This window comes from Pteropus vampyrus, unplaced genomic scaffold (assembly GCF_000151845.1).
Source record: "Pteropus vampyrus isolate Shadow unplaced genomic scaffold, Pvam_2.0 Scaffold9, whole genome shotgun sequence".
NCBI classification, from domain to species: domain Eukaryota; kingdom Metazoa; phylum Chordata; class Mammalia; order Chiroptera; family Pteropodidae; genus Pteropus; species Pteropus vampyrus.
In genome coordinates, this window is record NW_011888790.1 from 13306696 (window position 1) to 13322361 (window position 15666).

General features: G+C 31.5%; 1 protein-coding gene across 3 annotated transcripts in view; it reads left to right on the top strand.

The window, feature by feature from the left end:
- The first annotated feature begins 609 nt into the window (after positions 1–609).
- PTPRQ (protein tyrosine phosphatase, receptor type Q) overlaps positions 610–15666 on the top strand; it is a 179937-nt gene continuing 164880 nt past the window's right edge. For all 3 annotated transcript variants that reach the window (XM_023521148.1, XM_023521153.1, XM_023521158.1), the window contains exons 1-9: positions 610–864; positions 1491–1547; positions 4800–4960; positions 5775–5886; positions 6536–6762; positions 9133–9202; positions 11677–11876; positions 13009–13258; positions 15040–15168. In XM_023521148.1, coding sequence (XP_023376916.1) covers positions 663–864; positions 1491–1547; positions 4800–4960; positions 5775–5886; positions 6536–6762; positions 9133–9202; positions 11677–11876; positions 13009–13258; positions 15040–15168 — 1408 coding nt within the window. In that variant the 5' untranslated portion in view covers positions 610–662. The remainder of the gene's footprint in view (positions 865–1490; positions 1548–4799; positions 4961–5774; positions 5887–6535; positions 6763–9132; positions 9203–11676; positions 11877–13008; positions 13259–15039; positions 15169–15666) is intronic.

Here is a 15666-nt window from a genome sequence, read left to right on the forward strand (position 1 = left end):
GGATTAGGTGTAGTAATAGTATTTGTAACCAACAATTCTTGTGAAAGTTTGTGAGATCTACAGGATCTCATCTCAGTGGAGACCAATAATGCAAGAAACGTGATTTCCATTGATGAGTAGATTAAAATCAGCAGTTCTGTAATGATGTAGGACTGCTAAAAACTTTGATGTAACCAAAAAAACCACACATGAAAGCACTCTTATTTCTGGCCCTTGCTCCCTCTCTAAGTTATTCTGTTTCATCTTCATCCAAAATTAGGTAACTGCTAGATGGTAGCTACCAAATCTGTGATTATATCATATAAGGATACTTCTGGTTAAAAGTATTCAAGAGACACAGATCTAAAGAAATGACCATTGGAAGTGATTTATGATTGGTTAAGGAAAGATATTTGGGAAGTAGGGAGGATATTAATGTGCCACTTAAATTAAAACCCATATATATGTATCTATTTCTCTATTTGCAGAGCCGAACATATAGGACACTAGACATGACTAAACTTAAGGTTTATTACATAAATGTTCAAATTACATTTTTCATGTTTGCTTTATTTTTATATATATGTGCAATTTTTATTTACATATAATTTACCTTTTCAATAGAACCCTCTAGTATATGTGGCTTAACATTAAAAGCCGTGAATACTTCTTCTGTGAATTTAATGTGGAATCCAACAGAGACCAACTTCACTCATTACAAGATTTATATATCAAACAGAACATTTGCAAAAGAATATCTTATTTGGGGAATGATGACTGAGTACACACTTAAAGATCTGACTCCTGGTGGAATATATAACATCACAGTAAATAGAGTAAGAGGCAATGTTGAAGGATCTGGAACATTTATCACAGTTATTGCAGGTATACAAATTATTTTTGATATTTTTAAAAATTCATATCTGTATTACATTTTGTACTGTTCAAGATAAAATTTCAGTTTTCTCATTTTAAAGTGGCAATAATTATAATATATACTTATGAAATGTTATGACTGCTTCATAAACAATGAAAGTGCTTAGCACAGTGTATAATATAGTATAAACTTAGTAAGAGTTGGCTTATATTATTTTGCGTGTCTAATGCACGAGTATCTCATCAGTCATAGTATATATTATGCCCAACCTATGGTTTAATTATGGAAGGATTTAAATGTGATATTAAAAGCTTATCATACATAGTGTTGGTACACAGGGAGTATAAATAAAAGTTAATACTAATGGCAATGAAACTTTTAAAAAGTTGTCCTTCATAGGCTTTTGTTTTCTTGAAACTATTATGATAGATTAGGGCAATTTTTTGTGAATATTACGAGTTACATAACAGTTTAGTCTCACTTTGTGTATAGTCAGGAGGATCTCTCTGTGTAGCTGCCTTTTCCATTTTGAATCTCTTCCTACTCTCTTTCTCAAAGGTTAATGTGCCATAGTTCGTATCAGGATTTTGTTTTTGAGGTACTTCCAATTCTTTTAAGCTGTTTCCCTTTATAGACACCGATCGCGGGATCATATTTCTGTTTTCACTCAGCCCTTCAAAATGTAGTTTAGGTAAGTTTACTGAAATGCCAACGGGAAAACTTGAGAGATGCTTTAGAGTATGCCATCCAATATGTAAGATTAGCAACATGCGACTATTGAGCCTTGAAATGTCGCTAGTTCAAATTCAAATGTGCTTTAAATGTGAAAAACATATGGGGTTGCAAAGATGGTATGAAAAAAATAACCATCTTATTAATAATTCTATATCAATTATATGTGAAATGATGTTTTTGATATATTGGGTTAAATAAAATATACTATTAAAATTAATTTTGCATGTTTCTCTTTATGTTTTTAATGTGGCTCATATTATATTTTTATTGGACAGTGATACTTTAGAGAATCACAAAAGACATATTTAAGCATATTTCATACCCTGAGATATCCTGCAATGAAGAAAACTATTTAACTTAAAAAAATGAATTATTTGATAAAGTGGTTTGATCACAAGACATCTACTAAATTCTAAGGATTTAAGGTTCTGAAGATTAATTTTTACAAAAGTCTGGTCTAAAATATTACCTAAGTCCAGAATTCCTTTTGCTAGCCCTGATTAAACTGAATACAATGTGACATTCTTTTCTCTTAAAACTCCAAACATATCCTCTCTGGATTTTATTGTTTAGTAACAATTAGGTTGAAAGTAATATTTTTGTTTCATATTTTCTTACCCTATGAGAGACTAAATTCTATGGAGTACTAATCATATATTTATTATAGGGTCTACTTTCACTTAATTGAATCTTCCTTCTCATATCCAGAAAGCTGCACTCATCCACAACAACTTAAGCATTGCTCCACCTCCACTACCTTTTTCTGAGTGCAGGCCTCACTCTTCTCTGCCCTCTCACTCTTCTCTGCAATATCCCACTAAATGGCCTCTCACTGCCATTTTTACCTCTCTCCAAATCATGTACCATTCAATGCCATTCAAGAGTAATCTTAAAAAAAAAAAAAAAAAATTCAGATTGCTTCCCCGCTTAAAATTTAAGGCTTTCCATTGCATTCAAGGAGAATAAAATCTAAAATCTTTATTATAGCCTGAATGTTCATTAGACTGTTCCTCTTTCTTATATGATCCCTAAAATTCAGGCTGGCTTTTCTCAGTTACGTTAAATTCTGTCTAATTCCAGGGCTTCTATCCAGTCTGCTTTGAAAGGTCTTTACCAAACTGTCTTGAAGTTTTCAGGCCTTCCCTCTTGATCAGATTGGCAAATTTCCAGACAAATATATTCTTCCTCCTCTTGGTGAGATACACTTCATTCTTAGCCAAGAATTCTCCAGTGTGTAATCTTAAACTACAGTCTAGGAAACTACATCCTATCTCACCACCATCTCAGTAAGCAGACCTCCACTTCGCTGATCTTCCTTTTTCTTCCAAAGTCTTGTCCGAGGTCCTTTTCTAGTTTATTTCCTAAGACTTCATGGATATTAGTTACTTTCTGAGACCCTTGAAGAACCAGTATTAGCCCTCATATAAATCAGTAAGTGTGAGTAGTAGTTGGCTGGACTTTTGTCATGTTAGACTTCTCTCTGTTTTAATGTGGGCTAGTGAGGTGGATCAAGCTCTTTTCTCTCAAGCTTCAGAATACCGAGACATAGGTCTGTGTGCAGAATGTTCCAGGACAAATGCCAGCAACTGTGTACAACAAAGTAATTGTACCATCACAACCTGGGTGTTTTTCTGATCTTTTATCTTGGATTTAAAATTTATCTAAAGAGTTATTATAAAACTGCAGTGCTCACTACATGGACAGTTTGGACATGATGCTGAGAGAATGATTGTAACTTTGAGAATGTCATGGTGGAAATTAATTGATCAATATCAGTTTAAGGTACTAGGGAAGCACCATAAGCATTAAAGGAACTTTTCAAAGAAGATAAAGAAAAGCCATTGAAAAATATCTTCCTGCCATTTGCGACAACATGGATAGACCTTGAGATAATCATGCTAAGTGAAATAAACCAGACAGAAAAAGTTGAAAATCACATGATATCACTTATATGTGGGATATAAGCCTAAAAACAACAAATGAACAGGACAAACAGAGACTCATGGACATAGACTATAGACCAATGGTTACCAGAGGGTAGGGAGTGGAGGAGGAGTGGGGAGGCGGATGGAGTAAAGGGGTCAAATATGTGGTGACAGAAAGAAATCTAACTATCGGAGGTGGACACACAATGTAAATATATATATGTCTTACTGTTAAAGTATATAGCTGAAACATCGGATTTCGTTAACCAATGTCACCATAAAAATAAATAAATAAATAAATAAATAAATTTTAAAAAGAAAAAGTAAAACATCTTCCCCTACCCCTCAAAAAGAGAAATTGACTTGTTAAGATTTTTATTTTATGCAATTTATCCTTATCGGTTTTGTTAGGAAATATATATTTTAAAAATTATACCCATTTCAAACCATCTCTGGTAGAGGGGCTTTAAAATGATAAATGGAGTTAAATTATTAATTCCAGACTTTTTTGGGGGGAAAACAGTGTTAGGTTAGGTCTCTATCAGGTATATTTTTCACATGCTTGGCTTCATAATCTCTCTCCCTCCCATATATTGTTTGTCTGGAATTTACTCTAAAGATAAGGCAGAATGAAAACCTGGCTCATTGGCAAGCAATCAGAAGAACTTTATATAGAAAACTCCCTTCAAGGAGATATAGGCAGCATAAACTAAACTTTGGAAACAGTGGAAGCAAAGGTGGAAAAATATGATCAAAATGGCTAGGACAATTAAGACTTATTGTTTAAAAACTATCATATTTCCTTTCCTACATGAAAACTTAGCTTTCCTTTAAAAGAAACAACTAACTTTTTTTTAATCAAAATTGATCACTCATTAAAAAATCTGGCATATTTTTTTCAATTATTCTCTGTTTAATAAATATCCAGATAATTGGATAAATAGTTCTTATTTATTTTGCTTTAAAACAATTCAATTTTTCTATTAGAGCCTAAGCTTTAAAAAACAATCTGGTCAACCAACAAATTTTAATAGGTAAGGCATATCCCAGAAATAGATACATAACTTGATATATTACTACTGATAGTTATACTTAAAAACTATCTATTATCAAGATATACATGCTTAACGCCTCCATATGGCTAGAGATAATTTAAAGGATTCAGTGCTTTCTAATAATGTGACTAGTTTGAAACCTGACCCTTATAAGACTATTGATTTTCACTTTTTCTTTGAAGCTTTAGGAGAATAAGTTGATTTCAAACCTCTCTTTTTCAATATCAGAACCGGAAAAACCCGAGAAACTTAGAGTCTTCAATATTTCCACACATTCCTTCTCTCTGCACTGGAGCCTGCCCTCTGGACATGTGGAAGGGTTTCATGTGGGTCTGGTTCCTGACAGTGGCTTTGTTACTATCAAAGATCTTGGAGGTGGAGAGTATCAGGTATAGTTTTCATTATCATACTTGCTGAGCCAACTCGTATTTATATTTGGCCCTAATAGGAAAGTTCTTTATGAAACTCATCCACCGTGAAAACTTACTCCTTTGAGAGTTTTTAGAAGCCTAAGATGAACACAAAAACACTGATGCCAAATTGATGAGTGTAAGTTTCAGCATTGGTGGACTGTTACCTTAGCAACGTCTATGCCTTTTTTTTTTTTTAAGTCTACCCTGAACCTACAGCCAGCCATCCAAGGGTTCATGAATAGTTTAACGAAGAAAGGGCAGAGCTATTGAGTCATCCAGGCTCATTAATTGTGTACTTGCCAGGAAGATCTGTCTCTAAATCATTAATGCAGGCTACATTTCTCTCTAGAGCCATCAATGTGATTCCACTGCCTGAAAAATGTAATAATGATGGATTTTCTTATCATTTTTCTTTTAGTTTTTATTGGGACTTCAGAGACACAGGTATTTTATATACACTCTTAAAAACCAAGGCTAAGCAATGGGCTATAGATTTCTTAAGAGTCTTAAATAGTTGTTTCTTGTGACAAAGAATTAGCAAAGATAGAAATACTGATTTAGTCTTTGATAACACAGCATGTTTTTTAAGTTTCTATTATGTTATTCGGTAAAAAGTTATGTGATAGAACAAATTTATATTTTACCACAATATGGAACTTGTGATATTTTAAATAATGCAGGGTTGTAAAGTAACTTTATTATTATTTTTTGACTGTGATAGATTTATTATTTTAGCTTCCTTGCTTTCCAGGAAGAGTTTTAATGCAACTATTTGTTTTTGGTGTTCTAGGTTGATGTCTCCAATGCTATTCCTGGTACGAGGTACAACGTAACCATCTCTTCCTTTTCTGCGACAACATACAGCTCACCTGTTAGTAGAACAGTGACAACAAATGTAACCAGTGCGTATATGTTTATAATTACCTTTTTTTAAATGAAGTATTTGAAGCTGGTATAAATATATTGGATGGAAATACTTATATTAGCAATATGTGCATTATATGCATAAAAAGAATTTAGTAATTAAAGCAAAATGGAAACTTAAGAAAGTGATCTATTTAAAACTTGCATTTTACTCATTCTTTAGCTTCTTTTACTTTCAAATAGTAAAGGTAACAACTCTATACTTTTTTGTGAAATGGATCAGAGACTGTTAATGGTGATATCTAAATATCACAGAGTCATGAAAATAAACTCACTATGCCTGCCTGGGAATAATTATTCAGTTTGTAAGACTGTTTCTTGTATTCTTAATTTTTTGTGTTTAAGCCTGGCACAAGTAAGTTTCTTTTGTAAATGATCTGGCATCAAAAGTATATTTGGCATGTAGTAGTAAATAGCATTCCATTTTTTACATTCTTATAAAAGAATGTTTTTGGTATTCCCCAAAGCATTTAATCTTTTTACTTTTCTTTTGGTAGCAAGGTTCTAGGGAAGATAAACTCACATTTAAGAGACCATTAGTCTTTAGGAACTTCAAAAGCCTAAATTTGTAAACATCTTTCTTACCTATGATTGTGAAAATACATTTTGTTTTTTATTTTTAAATAGAACCAGGGCCTCCAGTCTTCCTAGCTGGAGAAAGAGTTGGATCGGCTGGGATTCTTCTGTCTTGGAATACACCACCTAATCCAAATGGAAGGATTATCTCTTACATTGTGAAATATAAGGAAGTTTGTCCATGGATGCAAGCAGTATATACACAAGTTAGAGCAAAGCCAGATAGTCTGGAAGTTCTTCTTACTAATCTTAATCCTGGAACAACGTATGAAATCAAGGTAATTATTATGTTAACAATAATTTAGTATTAAAATATTTCATTCATTTTAAAAGTGAAGGAGCATTTCTCACCTGGTCAAGCCTTTACAGCTGAACACAGCAAATGACTGAATAATGATTATCTGAGTCATGGCCTCCACGCTCATCTGGGCTTTTAAAATGAACAAATATAATCACTTTTTATTTTTATATGCATTTGTGTAATTTATCTATTTAAAAAAGGTCAGTGATTTTTTTTCAAAGAATAAATCAAGTTTAAAAGAAATAATTTAGGCTTCATAAGTGAAAATATAATACTTTTTTATTAAAAATTGTTTCATTATTTTTCTCTTAATCCTGTTGTATTTGTATGTATTATCAAAATTTTGGATAATGGGAAGAGAGCCTCTGATGAGCCAGTTTCTAAAAGAGCAGTGAATTCAGTTTAGTTCCACTCAACAAATATTTCCTAAACATTTACTGTGTGTTTGTGTTTATAAAAATTTTTAGTCTTTTACAATGTTCAGTATGCAAAAATAATGCCTTATTTAAAATTTAGATAAAGAAGAACCTTAAAAAGCAATCCTAAATTAGGCCATATGAAAATGTTTACAGTTAAGAGATATCTGTGATATTTCTAGGGGACAGTAAAGAATACAGATTAATTCTAGCTCCTTTCTATTTTCAACATAACATCTATATGTTCTTTGAGCTTTGTTGGTAATTGATTATAGAGAATAAAATTTATAAGAGCTGCATAAATATCTGGTCATACATAACTAAGATGATCTTCTAGATGATAAGAAATTACGGGAAAAAAGAGATTTTGCCTGGAGGGTTTTTCTTATCAGAAATGTTCCTGTTTGCGGAATCAAAGAATACAATAACTGGAGAGCATATACCAATAAGAGTAGGGATCCCCCAAATGAAAAAAGTAAAAACAAACTTTTACTGATGCAGAGATCAAAGTCAAAGATTTATGATGGCTATTTCATCACAAAAACATGGATTAAAGAGTAGGAAACCTTTTTCTACCTGACATCTGAAAATGAGACACTAAAGATATTTTCTGTCAATAAACACATATTCATATTAACCTATATGTTAAAATATGCTATTAAAAGTAGTAAATAAAGATCAGATTGTAATGTGATATAAGAGGCTATTCCTGACAGAAAGGTGATTTAACCAATCTAGTTCTGCTTAGATCTATTTTTTTGGAGTTAGAATTTTATTCCTTTGAATTCCCTTATTTCAGACCTATTGAGAAGCTCTTTTTCTTCTTTTCATCCCACACTTTATAAATCATTGTTGTAACCTTTACACTGTTCAAATAAATGTTAACCATTGCAGAATTCAAAAGGGTTTTTGGCATAGTACATTTGATATCGTCAAATGTAGGTAGGTATCAAATCTACATGATCGTAGGAAAATCTAGTTAAGTACATTAATGTATTATTTCATTTAGTCTTCAGAACAGTCCTATGACATAAATACATTATTATTCCTATTTCAAAGAAAAGGAGAATGTGACTTAGAATAGTTAAGTAAATTGACCAAAGCTACTCCTCTGGGGATTGGTAGCACTGCAATTTAAACCAAGGTTGTCTGACTCTAGTTACGGCATTTGGAAGAACTTGAGAGTTGTGTGATCTCATTTATGACACCTTTCTTTGCCTATTCTAGTCTATTTGACTAGTATATCCAAGTAAAAAAAAAATTTTCAATCTATTAAATTCTAGAATATGTAGTCTAAATGATTAATTAGACTTGCTTATTTTTAAAATTGTTTTTCTGAGTATTTTTTTGTCTGATTAGATTGTAGACTCTAAAGCCAGGTACCATCTATATGGTCTTGTATTTGTTACAGAAATGTCTTGCATAGAGTGACTATAGTGGAAAGAGGGTGAGCTTTAAAAATAAAAATAAGCCCAACTTCAACTGAATTCTGGTTCTACCATTTATTCCTGTATGACTTCAGGCAAGTTACTTGACCTCTCTCAACCAGTTTTCTCATCTACAAAATGTTGACAATAATACTTAATGTTTTGATTATGTGGCTAAAATGAGATGTGTAAAATCTCTAGGTTTCCTGGTGCATAGAAATTGCGCATAAATGGTAACTTTTATTATTATTATTAATAGAGTATAAAACTTTATTATTAATATTTCCATTAGGAATCTGAGAAATCTCTTGAATTAAACTATACTGCAAATATACTCTTATGGGAATGGAAATATGGAATGGCTCCATATGTACCTTATGCTTCAGGAATATTATAGGAATTAGAGGGAAAAGTATCTTTATCATTTATCAAATAATAAGACAAGCCACATTTATTATTTCAGATTAAAGAGTAAAATTTAATAATTCTTTTGATCTACTCTAGGTTGCTGCTGAAAACAGTGCTGGCATTGGAGTGTTTAGTGACCCATTTCTCTTCCAAACTGCAGAAAGTGGTAATTTTCCTAAATCATTTATTCTAAATTTACTTAGTTAAGGGTTTTCATCACTTAAAATAAATAGGGATATAAAAAAAAATCTCATGCTAAAATGCATAAAATGTTCAACAGCATGGCCATTTAATTATGGTTAGAGTCTTCTTGGATAGTTAATTCATTCATTAAAGTAGATATTATTATTTCTGAGTATAAAAGCAGTAAATGTTATCTTAGAAAACGTTTAAAAAAAATAGAAATAAAACCATTCAATGAAAATTATTTATTGTCTTGTTACATAAAAAATCCTATTATCATTTTGGTACATTTCTTTTCTGGCTGGTCTTTTTCCCCCCCACCATGAATATATGTGTATATGACTATATAATAATGAAAATAGGCTTGTGCCATTTATGCATGTTTATATCTTACCTTTTTTCTGTTAACATCAAATCATAAGCATTTTTATGACATTAGATTTTTGGAAATATGGATTTTAATGGTTATTGTATTATACATAACACATAATCATTACCAAACCAATTTAAAGATACCTCCATTCTTTTGGAGTTAAAAAAGAAATTTCCATTCTGGAGGAGAGGAAAAATCTTGATGTCATCCTTAACTCCTCTCTCTCACAGTATACTCTGATATATCAGCAAACTCTGCCAGCACAATATGAAAATATATCCTGAATCTCACCCTTATTGCTAATCACTCTAATCCATTATCATTTCTTGCCTCAACAATTGAGTGTCTTTATTTTTCTTGTTTCCAATTTACCTGCCTACAGTTTACTCTCTCCACAAGGGCTACACCATCTTTTGAAACATGTGCCAATGTTACCGTTCTCTTCCTAACATGGCTCCTATATCACCGAGAATAATATCCTACGTCCTTCCCAGGGCCTGTATGCAATGCTCTGTATGCTCTTTTCCCTCTCTGACTTCATCTCTTACTATTCTCTCCTCCTCCAGCTACTCCAGCTACACTGATTTTCTTTTTGAACTTTATATATTTTATACTTCTGCCGACATAATTTCTAGAGATATTAACTCTCTTGGCAAATCATGATTGAGAAAAACTAGAGAAACTGTAGAATGTAGTGAATATCGTCCTATAATAGATGTCTCACTGTTTCTCATTTGCTGTGTGTTCTTGGGCAAATTATGTAATTACAGAATCCCTTTCTTTTCTTTTCTTTTTTCATTTCTCTCTCTCTCTCTCTCTGTCAGTGTAAAGGGTAAACATATAATGTAAACCTAAATGTAATTAGATCGGTGATTTCCAATTTTTTCCTCGAATATCCCTTTTTTTATTATTTATGCTACATAAAACCCAAATTTAAAGAAGATTTCTATGAAGTAACTAAATTGGGTTTATTATTGTTGAATCAGAAGTAATTTCTTTCCTCATGAATAAAAATACTCTTAGGCAGAGTATACAAGTTAATCAATTATATAGCACATTGAGCTAATATTCCATCTATAAGCACAAAAACTCAACTTTTTAACTTCTCATGAAGCATTATTTCAGGTAAATAATAGAATTTATTTTGGCTTTACAATATTAGAAATATCTCTTGCATCTTCATTCCCAACTTGATGAATCCTTAAAAATGCAAGAAAATACTTTTAGAAGTCTCTGTATTCTTTTTTTTTTCCTGACCCAATAAATGTATGCTTTGTAGAATGTGCACTTTGAAAAGTAGGTACTTTCACATACTTGTGTATTTATGCATGTCACTAGTTTATATATAACCTCAAAGCATTGGAAGACACTTATGTGAAAGACGAAATAACTTTATTAACAGAACTTTGTGGTACTTTATTATTAAACCTTTACTTGGATCAAAATAGATAAATTCACTCAATAAGAATCAAGAGATAATGAGATTTTACATAAAAGTCCAGGAGTAGAAACTAGAATATTTAAAATAGGAAAAGACCTGCCAACTACAGAAAAGAGCCAGAATTTGTCTTCAGACACTGTGAATTCAAAAAAGAAAAACATTTTATTGGGACAAAAATAATTTAAAGCAAGTTAATAAAAATGTTAATAGACGTAATTAATTTCACTAGATGTTGTTTAACAGATATAATTAATTTTTATCTGTTAATGTTTTTAGGCTACTTTTCTTAATAATTTGAAATCGTGCTTTAGAATTTAATAAAAATTTGGTTACCTTATAAATTCAAATTTCTCTACACCTGACTGTTAATGCCCATTTATAAATGTGTCAGCTTGTCTGCAATTCATTATTGATATATATATATCAGCCATACTTATAAAAATTTGTATAGTTTATACAACTAAATTTAAAGGATGATTAAGATTCATGAAGAGAGTAAAATGGCAGTTACCAGGGAGTAAGGTGGTGGAGGAACAAGACTGATGGTATTCAGAGTACAAACTTGCAATGGGTAGTAAATAACCTATAGAGATCTGCTACACAGTATAATGAATATAGACAACAATCTCTCTCACTTCCCCAGCTCCAGGAAAAGTGGTGAATCTCACAGTCGAGGCCTTTAACTATTCAGCAGTAAACCTGATATGGTATTTACCTAGGCAACCAAATGGCAAAATTACCGGTTTCAAGATTAGCGTCAAACATGCCAGAAGTGGGACAATAGTGAAAGATGTCTCAATAAGAGTAGAGGACATTTTGATGGGGAAATTGCCAGAATGTAATGTAAGTATCATGGTACACTTTCTATGGCTAAAAAATTTTGAATAAACTTATATTTTGGAGTTTCCAGCATCTGTGTATTATATATTTTATCAAAATATAGCTATTTGATTACCTCTAGTATTAGGTTATAGTATCATGTTATACACAATTGGCTATATTTGAGGTAGAGTAAGAGAAGGGTTTGAGAATTCAACATTTCATGACAGGAGTAGCATCTGTGCTAGGCCTTGGAGTAAAAATAGATGGATTATGAGAGGGGCACATTCTGGGTGAATGATACTTTATAAAGCCCTGAAGTAGGAAAGTATAGGATATCACTGGAAAAAAAAGATGTGATAGGAGGGGAGAGGAGAGGAGGGGAATAATCAAGGTTAAGTCTGTGGAAGTAGATTGTTTTTGTTGTGCATATCTTCGGTAAAGAATTTGTTATTACTCATAATTGATAGGAAATTCCTAGAAGTAATATAATTATGCTTTTCCAAAAATAATGTTGATGATCTTTGTGATAATATTGATGGAGAAACAGTCAAACCTTTTGTTTCAAATACTTTAAGTTATAGAAGTCTCAAAATCTTCTTTTTAAAATTAGGATATATTTCGAATACAAATAAAAAGCTTACCTACACACATGCACACACACACACACACACACACACACACACACACACATACAATGCATGTGCTATTGGCTTTATTTTTTGAGTTCTTATGAGAAAAATGATAATAATAGTAAGAAAGTGATCTATGGTTGAAATTTCACAAATAGGAAAGTAGTTCATCTCTTTGGCTCTTGCACTTTTAACATGAATTTTTAAAAATTCTTACTAATGATTTTCCTGTAGTTTTGCCTTTATTTTAGGTCACCTGAAATCCTATTCATAAGAAAGATTAAGATATAAGAATGCAATATATGTATTCTGCTTTAAAACTGTAGACATAAATGGGTATATTTCTAGCAAATTTGTCCATAACTTGAATACATTAATCTGTTAATGTGTAATGTGTATTAATCATACACATACAAATTTAAGAATAATATTTGTAGTAAAAAGGAAAAAAATGAATTACACTTCTCATGTTCACTAAGTGATAACACATTTTTGTCTCCATTGATATTTATTTTATTCACTAGGAGAATAATGAATCTTTTTTATGGAGTACAACCAGCCCTTCTCCAACCCTTAGTAGAGTTACACCTCCATCACGTACCACATACTCATCGAGCACGTTGTTACGCAGTAAGATAAGCTCTGTGTGGAAAGAGCCTATCAGTTTTGTAGTGACACATTTGAGACCTTATACGACATATCTATTTGAAGTTTCTGCTGTTACAACTGAAGCAGGTTATATTGATAGTACAATTGTCAGAACACCAGAATCAGGTATGGTTTCTTGTTTTGTGTGTGTGAAAAAAAAAAAAGTTAAATTCCTTGTAGAATAATCTTTCATTATTTTTGATATAGATCTTTTTGTTAAAATGTTCCTTCTGTTTCAATAACTATTTTCCCCCCAATGACAGATAATAAGATCACATCTGGAGCATATTCAATTTTGGTTCTGTTTTATACTACTAACATGAGCACCTAAAATTAGAAAAATTTGAAAGAAAGGATTCTTAAGCTAATAACCATGATTCTAGGATCAGCTTTTATTATTCCATGATCTCAGCAATTTTTCATAATTATCTCTGCCTTTCTACATCTTCTGTAATCATCTGTCCCCTTCTCTCACTGATATTGCTATTACCAAAAGTGATAACATCTGAAGCAACAGAAATATCATGTGATTAACATTTCAATATCAGAGAAAAACAGTAGTTAAAAAAGATATTTACTTGTATCCTCTTTGCCCTGCAGTTTCCTCATGTAAAAAATGGAGATTGTGATAGTACATTCCTTATGATGGTGGTGGTAGGATTAAAAGTATAATTGGATATTATTATTAATTCAAAGTACATATTTTTAAGTATGGGTATTTACATATTTAATTATACTGTTATGGATATGTATATAAGTAAATTTATGTAGATGATGACATAATACCATACTAAATATATAGTATCAGACATTCAATTATGATAGGTAATATTTGAGGTTGCTGAAAATTATTATTGGTAGCATAATTTCACTCAAGCACAGTATTTTTTTTCTGGTGACATAGCTGTCGCCCTTTATCATTTTATGACATGTAAGTTTGAAATTTTTTTCTCGATTTAAACAACCATCTTTGAATCATAGCTTGTTCTTCTTCCATACCTTACTTTACTCTTATTCGATAAAAAAAATAACTTCATAAGGGTCACACAAAGTGAAATTAGTAGACAAGAAATTTGTTTTGAAAAAAATATTTGTAATGTTTCATTTCAATTAAAACAAGGGGTAAAATGTAGAAACACATCTGTGAAAAATAGACCGTTTTAAAACGTTATTAGTATTTTTTATGTTACCAATGTTACATTAGAATCTCTAACCATAGATTATAAATTTCCCCTCAGAACCAAATACAAGTATTGATACAAAAAGTAGAGATCAGTCTACGGCATTGCCACCCTGAATGTGCCTGAGCTCGTCTGATCTCGGAACCTAAGAGGGTCAGGCCTGGTTAGTACTGGATAGGAGACCTCCTAGGAATACTGGATGCTGTAGGCATAAAAAAAAAAAAAAAAATGAGGGATTGTAAGCTGACAAGATCCTTGCAATCTGTGAGGTCCACCAAAGATTCCTAGGCATAAAAAAAAAAAAAAAAAAGTAAAGATCATTGCCAGTCGATTCTGAAGACAGATTATTTTCTTGTGTCCACCAGAAGGAGAGTGTTTATCAAGCCCAGGCCTTGTCGAATGCAGTATATGTGTACATACAAATGTTTCAGGACACTGTAACTGTACACTAAACTATATATGAATGAAACATGCACTGGGTAATTAAAATACAACATTAAATAAAACTATTAATTGTTGCAAATAAGAAATTCATCTGATGATCCAGCATATTTTATTTAAATTCTTTTTTTACTCTTTCTTTTTTTAGTTAAAAAAAACTTTGCTATTAGTGTGATATTTTATTTTCTCTTTGCCTTTATGGTTTTTTATGTATATTTAATAATGTACTTTTTAGATTTAAGTATATATCTATTATTTATTCACATTTTCCTATAATCATTTTAGTGCCTGAAGGACCACCACAAAACTGTATAACAGGCAACATTACAGGAAAGTCCTTTTCAATTTCATGTGACCCACCAACCATGCTAACAGGGAAATTTAGTTATAGAGTCGAATTATATGGACCATCAGGTAAGTCTTAATTAATTTTGTGTTTACTTTTTGGAGTAAGAAGTATACAGAATATGTTACTGGTTTCAAATTTCTTCAAGTATCAAACTCCTTTTAAAAGATCCTATAATTGAATCAAATAATTGAAAAGTAATAACTTTTTGTTTAAAACCATAAATATAAGAATGGCAAAACACTATCCATGTCCCCTATTTGATGAGGGAGGGCTAAAAAATGAGATGGAACCACTCAAGAAGTGTTAGAGGAGATACCTGTCTTCAAATATTTGAATAAGAAGACCGTGGCTCACTCCTATTGCAAATATATTTATAAAGGACATCTTTGTGAACAAGCAGGACTCGGGCATTTGCTTATCAGATATTTTGAGGGATTCAAACACTATATAATTGGAAATTAATTAAGGAAAATCTAAAATTCTTTTCTAATCTGAGATTTTATAGTTCTATGAAAGAAGTTAAATTCAAATAGTAATGAAATAACATAAACTCACATATTAGC